This window comes from Fukomys damarensis, unplaced genomic scaffold (genome assembly GCF_012274545.1).
Source record: "Fukomys damarensis isolate Sample0158 unplaced genomic scaffold, DMR_v1.0_HiC HiC_scaffold_17, whole genome shotgun sequence".
Lineage (NCBI taxonomy): Eukaryota > Metazoa > Chordata > Mammalia > Rodentia > Bathyergidae > Fukomys > Fukomys damarensis.
Window position 1 is genome coordinate 43,674,533 of NW_022900929.1, and position 14,811 is coordinate 43,689,343.

The following is a 14,811-nucleotide window of genomic DNA, read 5'->3' on the forward strand; positions in this document are numbered from 1 at the left end:
GTCCTTGACTTTGTTAATATAATGTATTACATTTATTGACTTTCGTATGTTGAACCACCCTTGCATCTCTGGAATAAATCTGACTTGGTCAGGATGGATGATCTTCTTAATAATCCTCTGTATTCATTTGCTAATATCTTATTAATGATTTTTGCATCTATATTCATTAAGGAGATTGGTCTGTACTTCTCCTTTTTAGTTGTATCTTTCCCTGGTTTGGGAATCAAAGTGATACTTGCTTCCAAGAATGAATTTGGAAGTATAGCTTCCCTTTGATTTCACTGAAAAGTTTGAAGAGTAATGGCAGTAGTTCTTCTCTAAATGTCTTGTAAAATTCAGCAGTGAATCCATCAGGACCTGGGCTTTTCTTTGTTGGTAAGTTTTTAATTACATTTTCAATTTCACTGATTGTGATTGGGGTGTTTAAAATGTTTTTATCTTCTTCGTTCAACTTTGGTAATTCATAAGTATCTAGAAATCTATCCATTTCTTCTGTGTTTTCCATTTTATTAGAGTACAGGTTCTCAAAGTAGGTGTTCATGATCCTCTGGATTTCTTTCGGATCTGTTGTGACTTCGCCTTTTTCATTCCTAATTGCATGGATCTGAGCCTTTTCTTTCCTTTTTTTGATAAGATTAGCTAAGGGTTTGTCAATTTTATTTATTCTTTCAAAAAACCAGCTCTTTGTTTCATTTATTTTTTGTATCATTTTCTTAATTTCAATTGCATTGATTTCTGCTCGGATCTTTATAATTTCCTCTCTTGTTCGAGCTTTGGGTTTTTCTTGCTCTTGTTTTTCTAGGAGTCTAAGTTTCATCGTTAAGTTGTTTATTTGAGCCCGCTCTGTTTTCCTAGTGTGGGCATTCAATGTTATGAATTTTCCACGTAGAACTGCTTTCATTGTGTCCCAAAGATTCCTGTATGTTGTATTGGCATTCTCATTTATTTGTAAAAACTGTCTAATTTCTTCTTTAATTTCCTCTGTAATCCATTGATTGTTTAGGAGAGTGTTGTTCAGTTTCCATGTGCTTGTGAAGTTTCTATAGTTTCTTGTGCTATTGATGTCTAGTTTGATTGCACTATGATCTGATAATAAACAGGGGATGACTTCAATTTTTTTGCATTTATTTAGACCTGTTTTGTGAGCCAGTATGTGGTCTATTTTGGAGAATGATCCATGTGCAGCCGAAAAGAATGTATATTCTGGTTTTTGGGGGTGGAATACTCTATAAACATCTATTAAGTCCATGTGTTCCAAAGCTTGGTTCAGTTCTATTATTTCATTGTTGATTTTCTGCCTAGTAGATCTGTCAATTTGTGATAGTGGGGTATTTAAATCCCCCACTACAATTGTATTAGTGCTTATTTGGTTTTTCATGTTACTTAATATTTGTTTTATATAGTTGGGGGCATTTATATTTGGTGCATATATGTTTATGATTGTCAGCTCTTCCTCTTGAATTGTTCCCTTTACAAGGATGTAGTGTCCTTCTTTGTCTCTCTTAATGAGTTTTGGTTTGAAATTTACTTTATCTGAGAATAAGATTGCTACCCCTGCTTTTTTCTGGACTCCTGACGCATGGAGAATTGTTTTCCATCCTTTCACTTTCAGTCTATGGACTTCCTTTTGCACTAGGTGTGTTTCTTGTATACAACATATTGTTGGATTTTGCTTCTTAATCCATTCTGCCAATCTGTTTCTCTTGATTGGTGAATTGAGGCCATTGACATTGATGGTTACAACTGATATATTTTGACTTATTCTTGTCATGTTTTTGTTTGTTTGTTGACTCTTTTTACTTTTTCTCCCATCTCCTTTTAGTTTCTTGCCTTGCCTATTTGATTTGGTCTGTTGGGCGTCATGTTATTGTGAACTTCGTTGTCCTTTTCTAGGATATTGTTTAGAATTGCTTGCAGTGCTGGTTTGGTGTTCATGAAATTTCTCAGGTGCTCTTTGTCATGGAAGTATCTTATTTCCCCATTTATTTTGAAAAAGAGTTTTGCAGGATATATCAGTCTAGGTTGGAGGTTCTTTTCTTTTAGGACTTGGAATACCTCACTCCAATCTCTCTTTGACCTAAGGGTTTGTGTTGAAAAGTCTGCTGTGATTCTAATGGGCTTTCCTTTGCATGTGATTTGTTTCTTTTCTCTTACTGCTTGTAGTATTTTGTTTTTCTGTTGGATTTCTGGAATCTTAATTATTATATGTCTAGGTGTAGATTTTTTTTGATCATGGCTAGTTGGGGTTCTATATGCCTCACTTATCTGTATGTCTAATTCTTCCCTTCTGTTTGGGAAGTTTTCTGTCATTAATTCTGTGAAGAGCTTTTTTATGCAAATGACTCGTTTATATTTTTATGTCAGAGTAGTACTCTATTGTGTAGAAGTACTAAATTTTCTATAGCAATTTATCAATTGATTTATCAAGCTATTATAAATTATGCTTTAATAATTATATATATTTGTAATATAATGTCTTTAAGTATTTCAGGAAGATACCTATAAGAGGAGTATTTGGGTCAAATGAAAGTTTTAGTTTTAGTTTTTTGACTAATCTCAGTACTGATTTCCATAGAGGTTGTAAGAGTTTACACTCCCAGTAAGAATCAAAGCAGTTTCTTTTTCCTCCTCAGCATTTCCAGCATTTTTAAAAAATCTGGCAAAAAATGAGTTTAATAGAATCATATGACAGAAAGGTGTTTCTTGAAAGCTAGCTAGTTGTTTTCTTTCTTTTTATTTTCTCAGTGAGTTTATTGGTACTTTTTAGATATACAGTATGCTTACATTCATCATTGAGATGTTGTACTTTAAATGATGTATCTTGGTTCTTATTTTTCCCCTTGTCCCTGCCCTCCCTTTACCCCTCCACTCTTCCCTATTTACATAGACTTTGTCTCCATTTTTCCTTTTTTCATATTTTCTGTTTCCCCTTATTTCTTTTCCCCTACCCTTCCAAATTCCCTACTTCTTTATCCTTTTTCTTCCTATTTCACATTATCAATTATACAATTTGAATGTTATTTACACATTTAATTTTTCATACCAGAGAAACTATTCTGTATTTTCACATGTGTGTCCTATTTATTTCAAATAGAGTACAGGCTCAATATGTATCCATGTAGCTATAAATGACTGTATCTTCTCATTCATTATGGCTAACTAGTGCTCCATTTTATAAAAAAACACATCTTTATCCAGTCTCCAACTGATGGCAAATGGGTTGTTTTCAAGTTTTAGCTATTACAAACTGTGCCACTATAAACACGAGTGTGCATGTATTGCTGTGGTATGATTCTTTTAACTCTTTAGGGAAGATACCCAGCAGAGGAATAGCTGGATCAAATGGAACCTCTAATCCTAGTTGTTTAAGGTATGTCCATATTGATTTCCACAGTGGTTGCACCAGTCTGCTCTACCACGAACAAGGAAAAGTGTTCCTGTCTCCCCACAACACTGCCAGCATTTGTTATTGGTTGATTTCTTGATAGCAGCCATTCTTTCTGAAGTGAGATGGAATCTCAGTGTTGTTTTCATCTGCATCTTTCTAATGACCAGAGATGTTGAACATTTTATCATACATTTTTTGCTACATTTACTTCTTTGTCTGAGAAGGATCTATTTCAGATGCCCATTTTGGATTTGGGTCTTTATATTTGGGGGCTCTGAGTTTTTGAGTTCTTTATATATTCTAGATAGGGAGACCATTGTCTAAAGAAGAGCTGGTAAATTTTTTTTCCCACTTTGTAGGTTGTCTCTTGACATTGCTCTTAGTCTCTTAGTCCCCATTGAATTGATTTCTGCTCTGCTCTTCATAATTTTCTTCCTTGTATTAGCTTTGGTTTTATCCTGCTCTTCTTTTTCTGGAATCTGGAGGTTCATTGTCAGGATGTTTGTTTGAGCTTGCTTGGAAGCACAAGGGTGCAAGTTCAATCCCTGATACAAAAAAATAAGGCTACTGAAATGAACAGAAAATTCATACAAGAAGAAATACAAATGAACCACCCATACATGAAAAAATATTCAATGTTGTTGGTCATCACAGAAATTACAAATAAAAACATCATTGAGATTTCTTCTTAGTCTAGACAAAATAGCAATAAAGAAATTAGACAATATATGCTGGCCAGGCTTCAGGGAAAATGAACCTTTCTATATCTTTGGTGAGACTATATCTAGTACAGACATTATAGAAATCTGTATGGAGATTATTCATTTGACCCATTTATTTCCCTTTTAGGTATCCAAAATACAGATTTAAAGACTGTGTTAGAGTGATACATGCATACCTGTATTTATAGCAGCAGAATCACAATAGCTAAATCTTGGAAACAGCTTACAAGTCCATCAGTGGACAAACAGATAAAGAAAATGTGGCACAATACATAATGGAATACTTTCTCTTCTATAAAGAAAGATGAATTTAAACCAACTGTATGAAAATGGATGCACTTTGGAAACATAATGCTAAGTGAAAGAAACCAGACACACAAAATTAAATACTGTGTGGTCACTTTTATAGGAGATAACCAAGTATAAATGAAGAACAAAATAAAATAAAGCAAATATGTTATGTATATGCAGTGGAGTACTACTCTGGCATAAAGATGACAAATTTGATTCATTTAAAGGGAAATGGATGCATCTTGAGGCCAGGAGAATTTAAAGTGAAGTGTATCAGACACACAAGGTTAAACATTGCATTGTTTCTCTTATTCAAGATGTGTAAAGTATAAATAAAAGAGCAAACTTAAATACTGATAATAGGAAAAACAGATATAAAATTTTTGCAAAAGGGAAGGAGACCAAGATATGGAGTGAAGCGGGTAGGAGGGGAGAAGCTGGGATACATAAAGAATTGAGATGTGTTATGTTACATGCGCCACCTCTTCATAATCAATGTAATTATTATGTATAGCATATGATATGTAATAATAAAGGAATACTCAACAAACAGGAAGGAAAGTGAATGTTGAATGAATGCTTTAGACACCTAGAAGGAAGTTACAATTAAAATATTTAGGAAAATGCAATTATTCTAGACCTACAAGGAAGATACTTAAGTGAAATGTGTCAAGTTTTCCTAATGGAAATTGTTTATCCAGTCATTTATTGTCATTACATTCATGCTGCCTTTGTGAAATCCAAATAAGCGAACCATATGAATCCCCTCAAGATACTTCTTTTTACTCAAGCCCTCTGACATTCTGTCTCTCAAATCCAGACAACATTAAATCCCTGGTTCTTTCTCAAAGGAAAAGCAATTTTAGTTGTACTTAACTTTGTGGAGGGTGACTTCCTGCAAGGTTACAGGAAGCTCTACAAATTGCATCTTATTTTCCTATTGTTTTTCATTGCATTTTACAGAGGTATCTTTGGAAGAATTAAAGAAAAACATTAAAATTAAAAGTATTGTCAAAATAACTGTTGTGATTGCATACTTTGAAGGATAAAGATAATTAGAGATTGTTAGGATAATTCTGAAACATGTCTTATAGCATAAATATTGAAATATAATAGGGGCCCATTCTCTCACTTGACACCATTTTATAGCAAAGGGGCAAACTTCTGATAAATTTCCAGCTCTTTACATTTAGCATCTATCTTAACTCTTTTCCAGGTTAAAAAAAAAAAAAAGAGTCATTCAATTCCCATCTTTTATTTGGGTGTGCACTCACATACCATTTAATTTACAGTAGTGTTACTGGCTTTTTTCTTAAAAATCTTTTTATTATGAACATTTATTCTTCAGTGGCCCAGACTGCATATTGCACAAGCACGTTCTGACTTTGTTCACATGGAAGTTTGACATTTTAGTCAATATCTTCTTGTGGAGGAGAATATACTTAGTGTTGAATTAGCACAGAGTACATGACCGAGTTTACCTTTTAAAATGTCCTTCCCGTTCTCGAGATACAAAGACTATTCTGACTTTCAAAAACTGAGTTGTATGTGAATTTCTTTGACAATGTTCTTTCTTTTTCAGTAGTAAGGGTTGAACTCAGAGCCATTATTCTGAGCCACATCCCCAGGTCCATTTTTAAATTTTATATTTTGAATCTATTTTCAGTAAATTATTAGATTTTCTAGCATTGATATGAATTTATAATCCTCCTGACCACCAGAGTGTGGGGATTATTGGTATTTTCTATCACCCTAAGCAGGAATTTTAATTCTTAAATAAAACTAACCATTCACTAAGTGAAATTTAAGAAAATAAGGACTGCATTGTAATATCTCTCTGCTTATAATTATTGAATGCACTAGAAAATTATGCTATTCATAACTTCTTAAGGTAGGTTACAATTTAGCTTAGTATATCAAAATTTCTCATTTATGCTTTATGAATAGGATTTCAATAAAAATGACTTTCCGTAGGGCAGCCTTCATTTCCTTGTTCCTCAGGCTATAAATAAGAGGATTGAGGAGGGGTGTTACCACAGAATAAAATAAGGTCACAATTTTTTGCACTTCCACTGAGTGTGTTGATCCAGGGCTAACATACATCACCAGAATAGAGCCAAAGAACAGAAACACCACAGCCAGATGAGAAGCACAGGTAGAGAAAGCCTTGCTTTTGCTGGCTTCAGAGGGCATCCGCAGCACAGCCAGAATCACCAGTGCATAGGAACAAAGGATAAATAGAAAAGTGCCAATCATGAAGACAGCATTGAAAGTAGAGTAAATGAACTGGGTGGTGGTGTCCTCAGAACAAGACAGCATCATTATGGGGACAGGATCACACATGAAATGGTTAATGATATTTGGGCCACAGTAGGGTAACTGTGAAATGAAAACAACTGGAGTTAGGAAAAGGATGAACCCACTGGACCATCCCAAGGCAACAAGGCCAGTGCAGAGCTGTCTGGTCATGATGCGTGGATAATGCAGAGGGCGGCAGATGGCAAGGAACCTGTCGAAGGCCAGGATGCTAAGGTAGAAGCCTTCATCACACCCAAAGGAGAAGAAGAAGTAGAATTGTGCAAAACAACTCACAAAGGAGATGGACTTGGTTGTGGAGAGGAAGTTAGCCAGCAAGTTAGGGACAGTTGTGGTGACATAGCATATTTCCACAAGAGAGAAGTTCCCCAAGAAGATGTACATGGGCGTGTGAAGGCGCCTGTCCCCCAGCACAGCGCAGGCGATGGCTGTGTTCCCCATGAGAGTCAGAGTGTAGGTTACTGAGAAGAGCCCAAAATAGAGGAGCTGCCTTTCTGGACTTGAGGGGAAGCCCAGGAGGATGAAGTGGGTGACAGAGTTTGTGTTTTTTTTCTCGGACACATTCATTGGTCTGGAAGACATGAAGATGACATCAGTTATTAATTTAATGTGGAGTACTGATTTTTATAGGAAGCATAAATGTTTTTTTTTTAAGTCTCTTTTTGTAAATAAACCTTAGATTTCTCCTTAAGGAAACAAGAATTTGATTTTGATAAACTATGTCTGGAGAATGTGATTTTATTTTAGTACAGTGCAAATAATAGAAACAAAAAATAATATGCTGCAGCAAACATAAAGTTATGAAAAGAAGTATAAAGTCCATAATTTTAGTAAATCATTTTATCTGCATATATATATATATATATATATATATATATGTCCATATGTGCTTACCATATATGTTAGAGTGTATACACATCAGTCTACTTTAAGTACTTTTTAATGTACTATATAAGATAATTACTGTAATTGTTTATAGTGGTAATGAGACTAAATGAAGTGATAATCACATTAAAATTGTCCAATTGTCAGGTTTCGCGTTGAAGCGATGCATGAACTAATGTGTATCCCTCTTGTGGCTTCTTATGGTAATATGTAGTGATTAAAATCATCTTTCTTGGCCTAGGATTAGATGATTTTTATATGACCATATGCAATATTTAGCATTAAAGAAGTGTCTTCTCTCTGATGTGCTGGTTTTTGGTCTGCAGTTCAGAGAATAGTCTTACAGTCTTGCACCTCAAATTCTCTGGATGAAAAATTTTGATTTATTTCTTTGTAAATGTAAAAATTCAAAATACCACATGGTCCACCTTATCTAAGGGAGGGAACCTGCTCTTAGTGGTTAAACTGCTTAATGTAGACTATTTTGTTGCAAAAAAAACCCTACCACTGCATACAGAAATGTTTACTTGTGTGTGTAGGTTGCATAGTGTTTTCTTAATCAATGATTTTTGTACTTATTATTTGTTTTCCTTTTTGTGTACAGCCTTGGTGCTCTTTTGTTTTTTTTGGCAGGCATTTCCTCCTGATCCAATTCTGAAACACTGCATTTCTTCATTGCCTTATATATGCCATCTCCTTGCAATTTGTTGTTGCTGAACTAAAACTTAAGTTTCTTTGTTTCTTCCCTGAGGACATTGTTGGTTATCTTATTTGATATCTAAGTGGGAGGACTGCTGCTATATAATCTTCCTTCTCTACCTATTGATTTTGGATTTATGGTTTCAACAAAATGCAGAATATTAGAATATTAGAAAAAATGTGTTCATACTAAATTATAGAGGCCTTTCAAATCCTTTTTACTCTTCACTAAAAGATACAGTTTAACAAACTATTTACATAGCATTTATACCCTCTTAGGAACTGCAAGCAATCTAGACATGATTTAAAATGTCTGGGAGGAAGTGTGTAGATCTATGAAGATACTATGCTATGTTCTATAAGGGGCTTGAGCATCTGTGGAGTTTGAACCCACAAGTTATTCTGGAGCCAATCCTTCATGGATACTGAGGAGCAACTGTGTCTCATTGCTGATTGAGCTATACAGATTGTGATATCTGAACGTAGCCTGGTGGTTCTCTTTCCCTTTCAATTACATTTCAGGTGGCAACATTTGACAGATACTATAATTGCTCATATGATCAGAAGTATTTTAGTATTTGTGATTGTTTTTAAGTTCCTGTAGATACAGATTCTCTCTTGACCTGTTGTGTTTGCCAGTCAGGTTAAAACAAAACTCTTTTTATTCTGAATGACTGTAAAGTTTTCTCTCAATGGAGGCTATTGTACAGTATCTGACCAAGAATATATGTCATTTCTTCTGAAGACAGTAAGCTATGATTCAGATCAACTTGGCCCTTTCCAAACACTAGAAATGGAACCCAGAGCACCTTTGATGTGAAAACTTGTATATCTTACAAAATATGTATAAGCAAAGAAGAAGCAGAAGGATATTAATGCTAGTGTAAGAGGCAACTAGTATCATTGCCCAAAATATCTTTACTGTTAGATGCTTATAAATTCATTCTGCTACCTCATTTTATTGAAGAAAACATTTACTTATCTGTCACAGAACACTTAGTGATTATTTGATTTCATAACAATTCATTTGATTGAATTTTAAAATTCATTTTGTTTTAGTCCTTTTTTACTGTGGCTTGTGTTCTAATTTCTTGGGACACAGTTTTCAGCGACTTTAATTATTTCACTGACAGTGGAACATGATGATGATGTGTGAAATCAATGGCATTACTCACCCTGCTTGAGCCTTCTGCACAGTATTTCTTGGGGATACACAGAGTCACAATCCAAAGGAGGTCCTAAATGCAATAGCAAAACTACATCGGTGCAAAGCAGGTTGTGTCATAGAGAGAAGGCTATTTCAAATAAAGCTGAAGCATGTTAAACTGGGAAAACTGCTATAAATATGTAAGTTGAACAAATAAAATATTAAAGTGGAATCAGACTTTCCAAGTTTTTCTATTGCACAAGCAATAAAATTAATGTAATATTGATAAGAAATCTGGCTCAATTTATACATTTTCATCACAGTGCTCATGCTTCTTTGTGAACAATACCCATTTATATTTTTAAGGCTAGGGGAAATAGATAAATATATTTCCAAAGGCTTGGTGAAACAAAAATTAAATTAATATTTATAAGCTTATGTTTGCATTTTATTTTAATAAAATAGTCATATATTCAGAATAAAAGAAAACACTTGATAGTAAATTATTTACATATAATACTTGTTATGATATGGTAGATAAAAATTTAAGTCACTTCCTTGTAATGTACTGAGAAGAGCTCTCTGAGAAGGAAATAAAATGTTACCCCGCCATGTAGAAAGCATTTGGTGGACTTCCGTGCATTTGGATGATCCAGTGTGTAACAGGCCATGAGTTTCAAAGAGTGATCATTAAAATTTTTTATTTCCTCTTCATCTGTAAAGCATATTTATGTTAAAAAGTGTAAATGAGAATCTGATTTCTGTCTATTCACTTGCATCATGGTCCTTTGAGATTTCAGAATCCTTCCCCTGATATCCTATAATATTTTTTCAACACAAGAGATAGTTTTATAATTTTATTTATTTATATTGAAATAATAAGCTCAATCATTCCCCCAAGGAATGGAGCCCTTTTAGAACTTGTATTATGGTTTATATCCAGTCACTGCAAAAAGTTCCCAGGGAATAATTAGTGAATAGAGCTTGTTGTAATGGAAGCGATAAAATATCTACCACTACATCCCTGTTTCTACTTTGAGAAAAGAGAACACATAATTTACCCATCAATATTAGCTGTCAAATTTGTTGTTTAAAGATCATAATCAATTGTATGTATAATCATTATAGAAAAATGGTGTTTTGGGTATTAAAATTGGCAGTGCTATTTTAAAAAATCATGCAGTGTTTAACATACTGTGGCTAGGGAAGGATAAATCAAAGAGAACAATTCCTGTGTGCATACACAAGTTCAATTTAATTCAGATCATGCACATGCATGGTAAAAAATAAAATTAAGGAAATTAGTAGGTGAATAAAGTAATTACATATATTTTTCATTTGACAAAGTCAAGGGTGCAAAGAGGTGAAGGACTAAAGTTGGGAGCAGGTCTTTTAATTTTAGATACAGTTGCAAGGAAATTTGGCATACATTAACATTTGAGCACAGATATGGAAGGAGGGGGCAGACCATGCACATATCTTTTTATTTTACACTTTATTTATATATTAGGTGTAGCATATCAGAAAAAGCTTGTGATATTTAGCTTGTGTGTCTGATTTACTTCACAACAGTATGGACTCAGGGTGCTTCCATTTTCCAACAAATGACTCATTTATCTCTCTTTATGAAAGAGTAGAAATACTCCACTGTTTACAAGTACTAAATTTTCTATAACCATTTGCCTTTAATCATTTAGCTATTATGAATTATGGTGCTATAAACATATATGTAAGCATCATTATAATAGGATGTCTTTAACTCTTTCAGGAAGATATTTATAAGTAGAATAGCTGGATCAAATATGATTTTTAGTTTTAGAGTTTTGAGGAATATCCATACAGATTTCCATAGAGGTTGTAACAATCTACACTCCTAGGAACAATCAAGACAGGTTCCTTGAGCCATCAATGTGAGATTTGGGGAAAGTGGCTTGGCTCGGACATCGCATCTCCCTGCTTCTGGCCTGAGCCCAGCCCATGGGTCCGGGTACTGAACCCTCCCTTGTGGGTGCCACCATTGCTACTCCAGGGCCAGGAGGATAGCTGCACGGGTGCCACTGAGCAACCTGCTCTCAGATCTCTGGATTGTGCCAGTCCTTAGACCCATTCTGCAGAGACATAGCTGGTTCTAAAGGGTAACTTTCTGAGCTCCCAAATTTGAACATCTTTAAAGAATGGGCAGGGCAATCCTGTGATAAAATTGTCTGGAGTTCAACCCTGCAGAAGGTCGGGGAGCTCAAATTGGTCCTTGCAGCTTGAAGTCAGTGTGTGTCATGGGGGTCTGCCTTCAGCTAGCTGAGATAGGGCAATTTGGTTCTGCACATGGCTGCACATGATGTGTAGTATGGTAGCAGAGATATAGTCTGAAAGAGGCCCTTCAAAGTCATTTTTTTGTCCTTTTCTTTATTTTCCTCATTCCACTCTGTAAATTCTTTTTTCTGTCCTCTTTCACCAACTCAGTCTCTTGCTCCACCGTATTGTACCCCATTTCCCTTTCTGTTCCTTCTTCTGCCCTAATTCAGATTTCTTCTATCATTTTTTCTTTTTTATTAATGTTCTTTTTTTTTCTATCATTGAGTCTCACTCAAGGGTCGGTAGTTTCAAGGGAAAATGAGGCCCTATTGCTATTAAGGGGATATATTCTTGTCCTTATACTAGCACTCTGTCTATCCCTTTTGAGTTTTACAGTTTCCTAAAGATTGTGTGGTCATTCAGTGTCCTCTGGCTTCATTTGAAACCTCTCCACTTCTTTAACTTGTTTACTCTTCTCATCCTAACTAGGTCTAGTTCCTCATCCTAAATGGTAAATGTACTATGTTGAGGAGTTTGTTCACTGAAAGCATATTTTGGGCTGCTTCTTGATTTTAATTTAATTTGCATGGTTGGGGGTGATGGATTGATGACTACCACAAGTGGTCAATTTGCAGGAGGTAATTGATCCTGTTGTGTGGCTGATTGTATCGAATGGGATAAGGAATAGGGATTGATTTGAACAGTTGTTTTCTCTGATATTGTGAAAGTGAGAATGTCTATGAGTTATTAGAGAGTTGAGGGCTGAAGCGCAATGATACCAGGAAGATTTAATAACCCAGAGATTGAATCAAGGACAACCCAACAGCAAAAATAAAAATGAGAAAACACATAAAAAAGACACAAAGACACACTTCCAGTTCATCAATGGCAAACAGTAGGGCAAAGGAGGATGAAAAGTCTGATAGTGAAACTCCAGGACACTCAGAACTCCCAGTACAGGAAGTAACAAAACAGATTGATCAGGCTCTAGAAAAATTCAAAACAGAAATGATTTCCCAGATAACCATAGAGATGGTGAGCAAAATGAAAGTCGGGATTAGAGACTCTAGAACAGAAACTGACAAAAAATAGATGAGCTCAAGACCATGATAGAAGCCATGAAGGCCCAGCATAAAAAAGAAAGGGAAACAATGAATGCCCAACATAGGAAAGATATGGAATCCATTAAACAGATTCAAACAGATAGCAAGGATATTAAAAACTCTATTAAAAGTGTATGTAACAGAATAAAAGAATGTGAAGATAGAATCTCAGATATAGAAGATAGGATTGCAGACAGTGACCAAGAAAAGAGAGGTCTCTTAAAAACAGTAAGTAACGGATCATGAGAAATCAGTCCAACAACTCCTAGATGATGCAAAAAAGAATAACATAAAACTGATAGGAATCCATGAAGTAGCAGGAGAAAAAACAAATGATCTAAGAAAGATGTTCACGGAATTAATGACAGAAAATTTGCCCAACAGAAGGGAAGAATTAGACATACAGACAAATGAGGCATATAGGACTCCAACTAGCCACAATAAAAAAAAAAATCTGCACCAACACATATAATAATCAAGAACCCAGAAATCCAACAGAAGAACAAACTACTACAAGCAGTAAGAGAAAAGAAACAAATCACATACAAAGGGAAGCCCATTAGAATCACAGCAGACTTTTCAACACAAACCCTTAGGTCAAGGAGAGCCTGGAGAGAGGTATTTCAAGTCCTAAAAGAAAACAGCCTCCAACCTAGACTGATGTATTCTGCAAAACTCTCTTTCAAAAATGGATAGGGAAATAAGATACTTTCATGAAAAAGAAAACCTGAGAAACTTCATGAATACCAAACCAGCACTACAAGGAATTCTAAACAATATCCTAGAAAAAGACAATGAAGGTCACAACACCATGAGGCCCAACAGAGCAAATCAAATAGGCAAGGCAAGAAACAAAAAGGGGAGGGCAAAAATTGAAAAGAGTCAACAAAAGGACAATAACACGACAATGTCAGTACTTATCAGTTATAACCACCAATGTCAATGGCCTCAATTCACCAATCAAGAGAAATAGACTCGCAGAATGGATTAAGAAGCAAAATCCAAAAATATGTTGTATATAAGAAATACACCTAGTACAAAAAGAAGCCCACAGACTGAAAATGAAAGGGTGGAAAACAATTCTCCAAGCAACAGGAGACCAGAAAAAAGCAGGGGTAGCAATCTTACTCTCAGACAAAGTAAATTTCAAACCAAAATTGATCAAGAGAGACAAAGAAGGCCACTACATCCTTGTAAAGGGAACAATTCAAGAGGAAGAGATGACAATCATAAATATATATGCACCAAATATTAATGCCCCTAACTGTATAAAACAAATATTAAGTAACATGAAAAACCAAAGAAGCACTAATAAAATTGTAGTGGGGGATCTAAATACCCCAGTATCACAAATAGACAGATCATCTAGGCAAAAAATCAACAATGAAATACTACAACTGAACCAAGCTTTTGAATGCATGGACTTATTAGATCTCTATAGAGTGTTCCACCCCACAAAATCAGAATATACATTCTTTTCAGCAGCACATGGGTGATTCTCCAAGATAGACCATGTAACAGGTCTGAATAAATGCAAAAGAATCGAAGTTCGTCCCTGTATATTACCAGATCGCAGTGCAATCAAGTTGGAGATCAATAGCACAAGAAACCACAGGAACTTCACAAAAGAATGGAAATTGAACAACACTTTCCTGAACAATCAATGAATCACAGAGGAAATTTAAGAAAAAATCAGACAGTTTTTACAAATAAACAAAAATACCAATACAACATAAAGGAATAAATGGGACACAATGAAAGCAGTTCTATGTGGAAAATTCATAGCACTGAATGCCCACACTAGGAAAATAGAGCAAGCTCAAATAAACAACCTAATGATGAATCTTAGACTCATAGAAAAACAAGAGCAAGAAAAATCCAAAGCTTGAACAAGAGAGGAAATTATAAAGATTAGAGCAGAAATCAATGCAATGGAAACTAAGAAAATGATACAAAAAATAAATGAAA

The 14,811-nt window shown here is 34.9% G+C and overlaps 1 protein-coding gene across 1 annotated transcript; it reads right to left on the reverse strand.

The window, feature by feature from the left end:
* Positions 1–6,327: 6,327 nt before the first annotated feature.
* On the reverse strand, positions 6,328–7,284 carry LOC104850452 (olfactory receptor 11G2). Its single transcript, XM_010607433.1, has one exon. The coding sequence runs from the start codon at positions 7,282–7,284 to the stop codon at positions 6,328–6,330; it is 957 nt and encodes a 318-aa protein (XP_010605735.1).
* Positions 7,285–14,811: the final 7,527 nt, after the last annotated feature.

What these genes read in the sequence shown, in the direction of transcription:
- LOC104850452 (XM_010607433.1), bottom strand. Translation starts at nt 7,284, where the DNA reads ATGAATGTGTCCGAGAAAAAAAACACAAACTCTGTCACCCACTTCATC.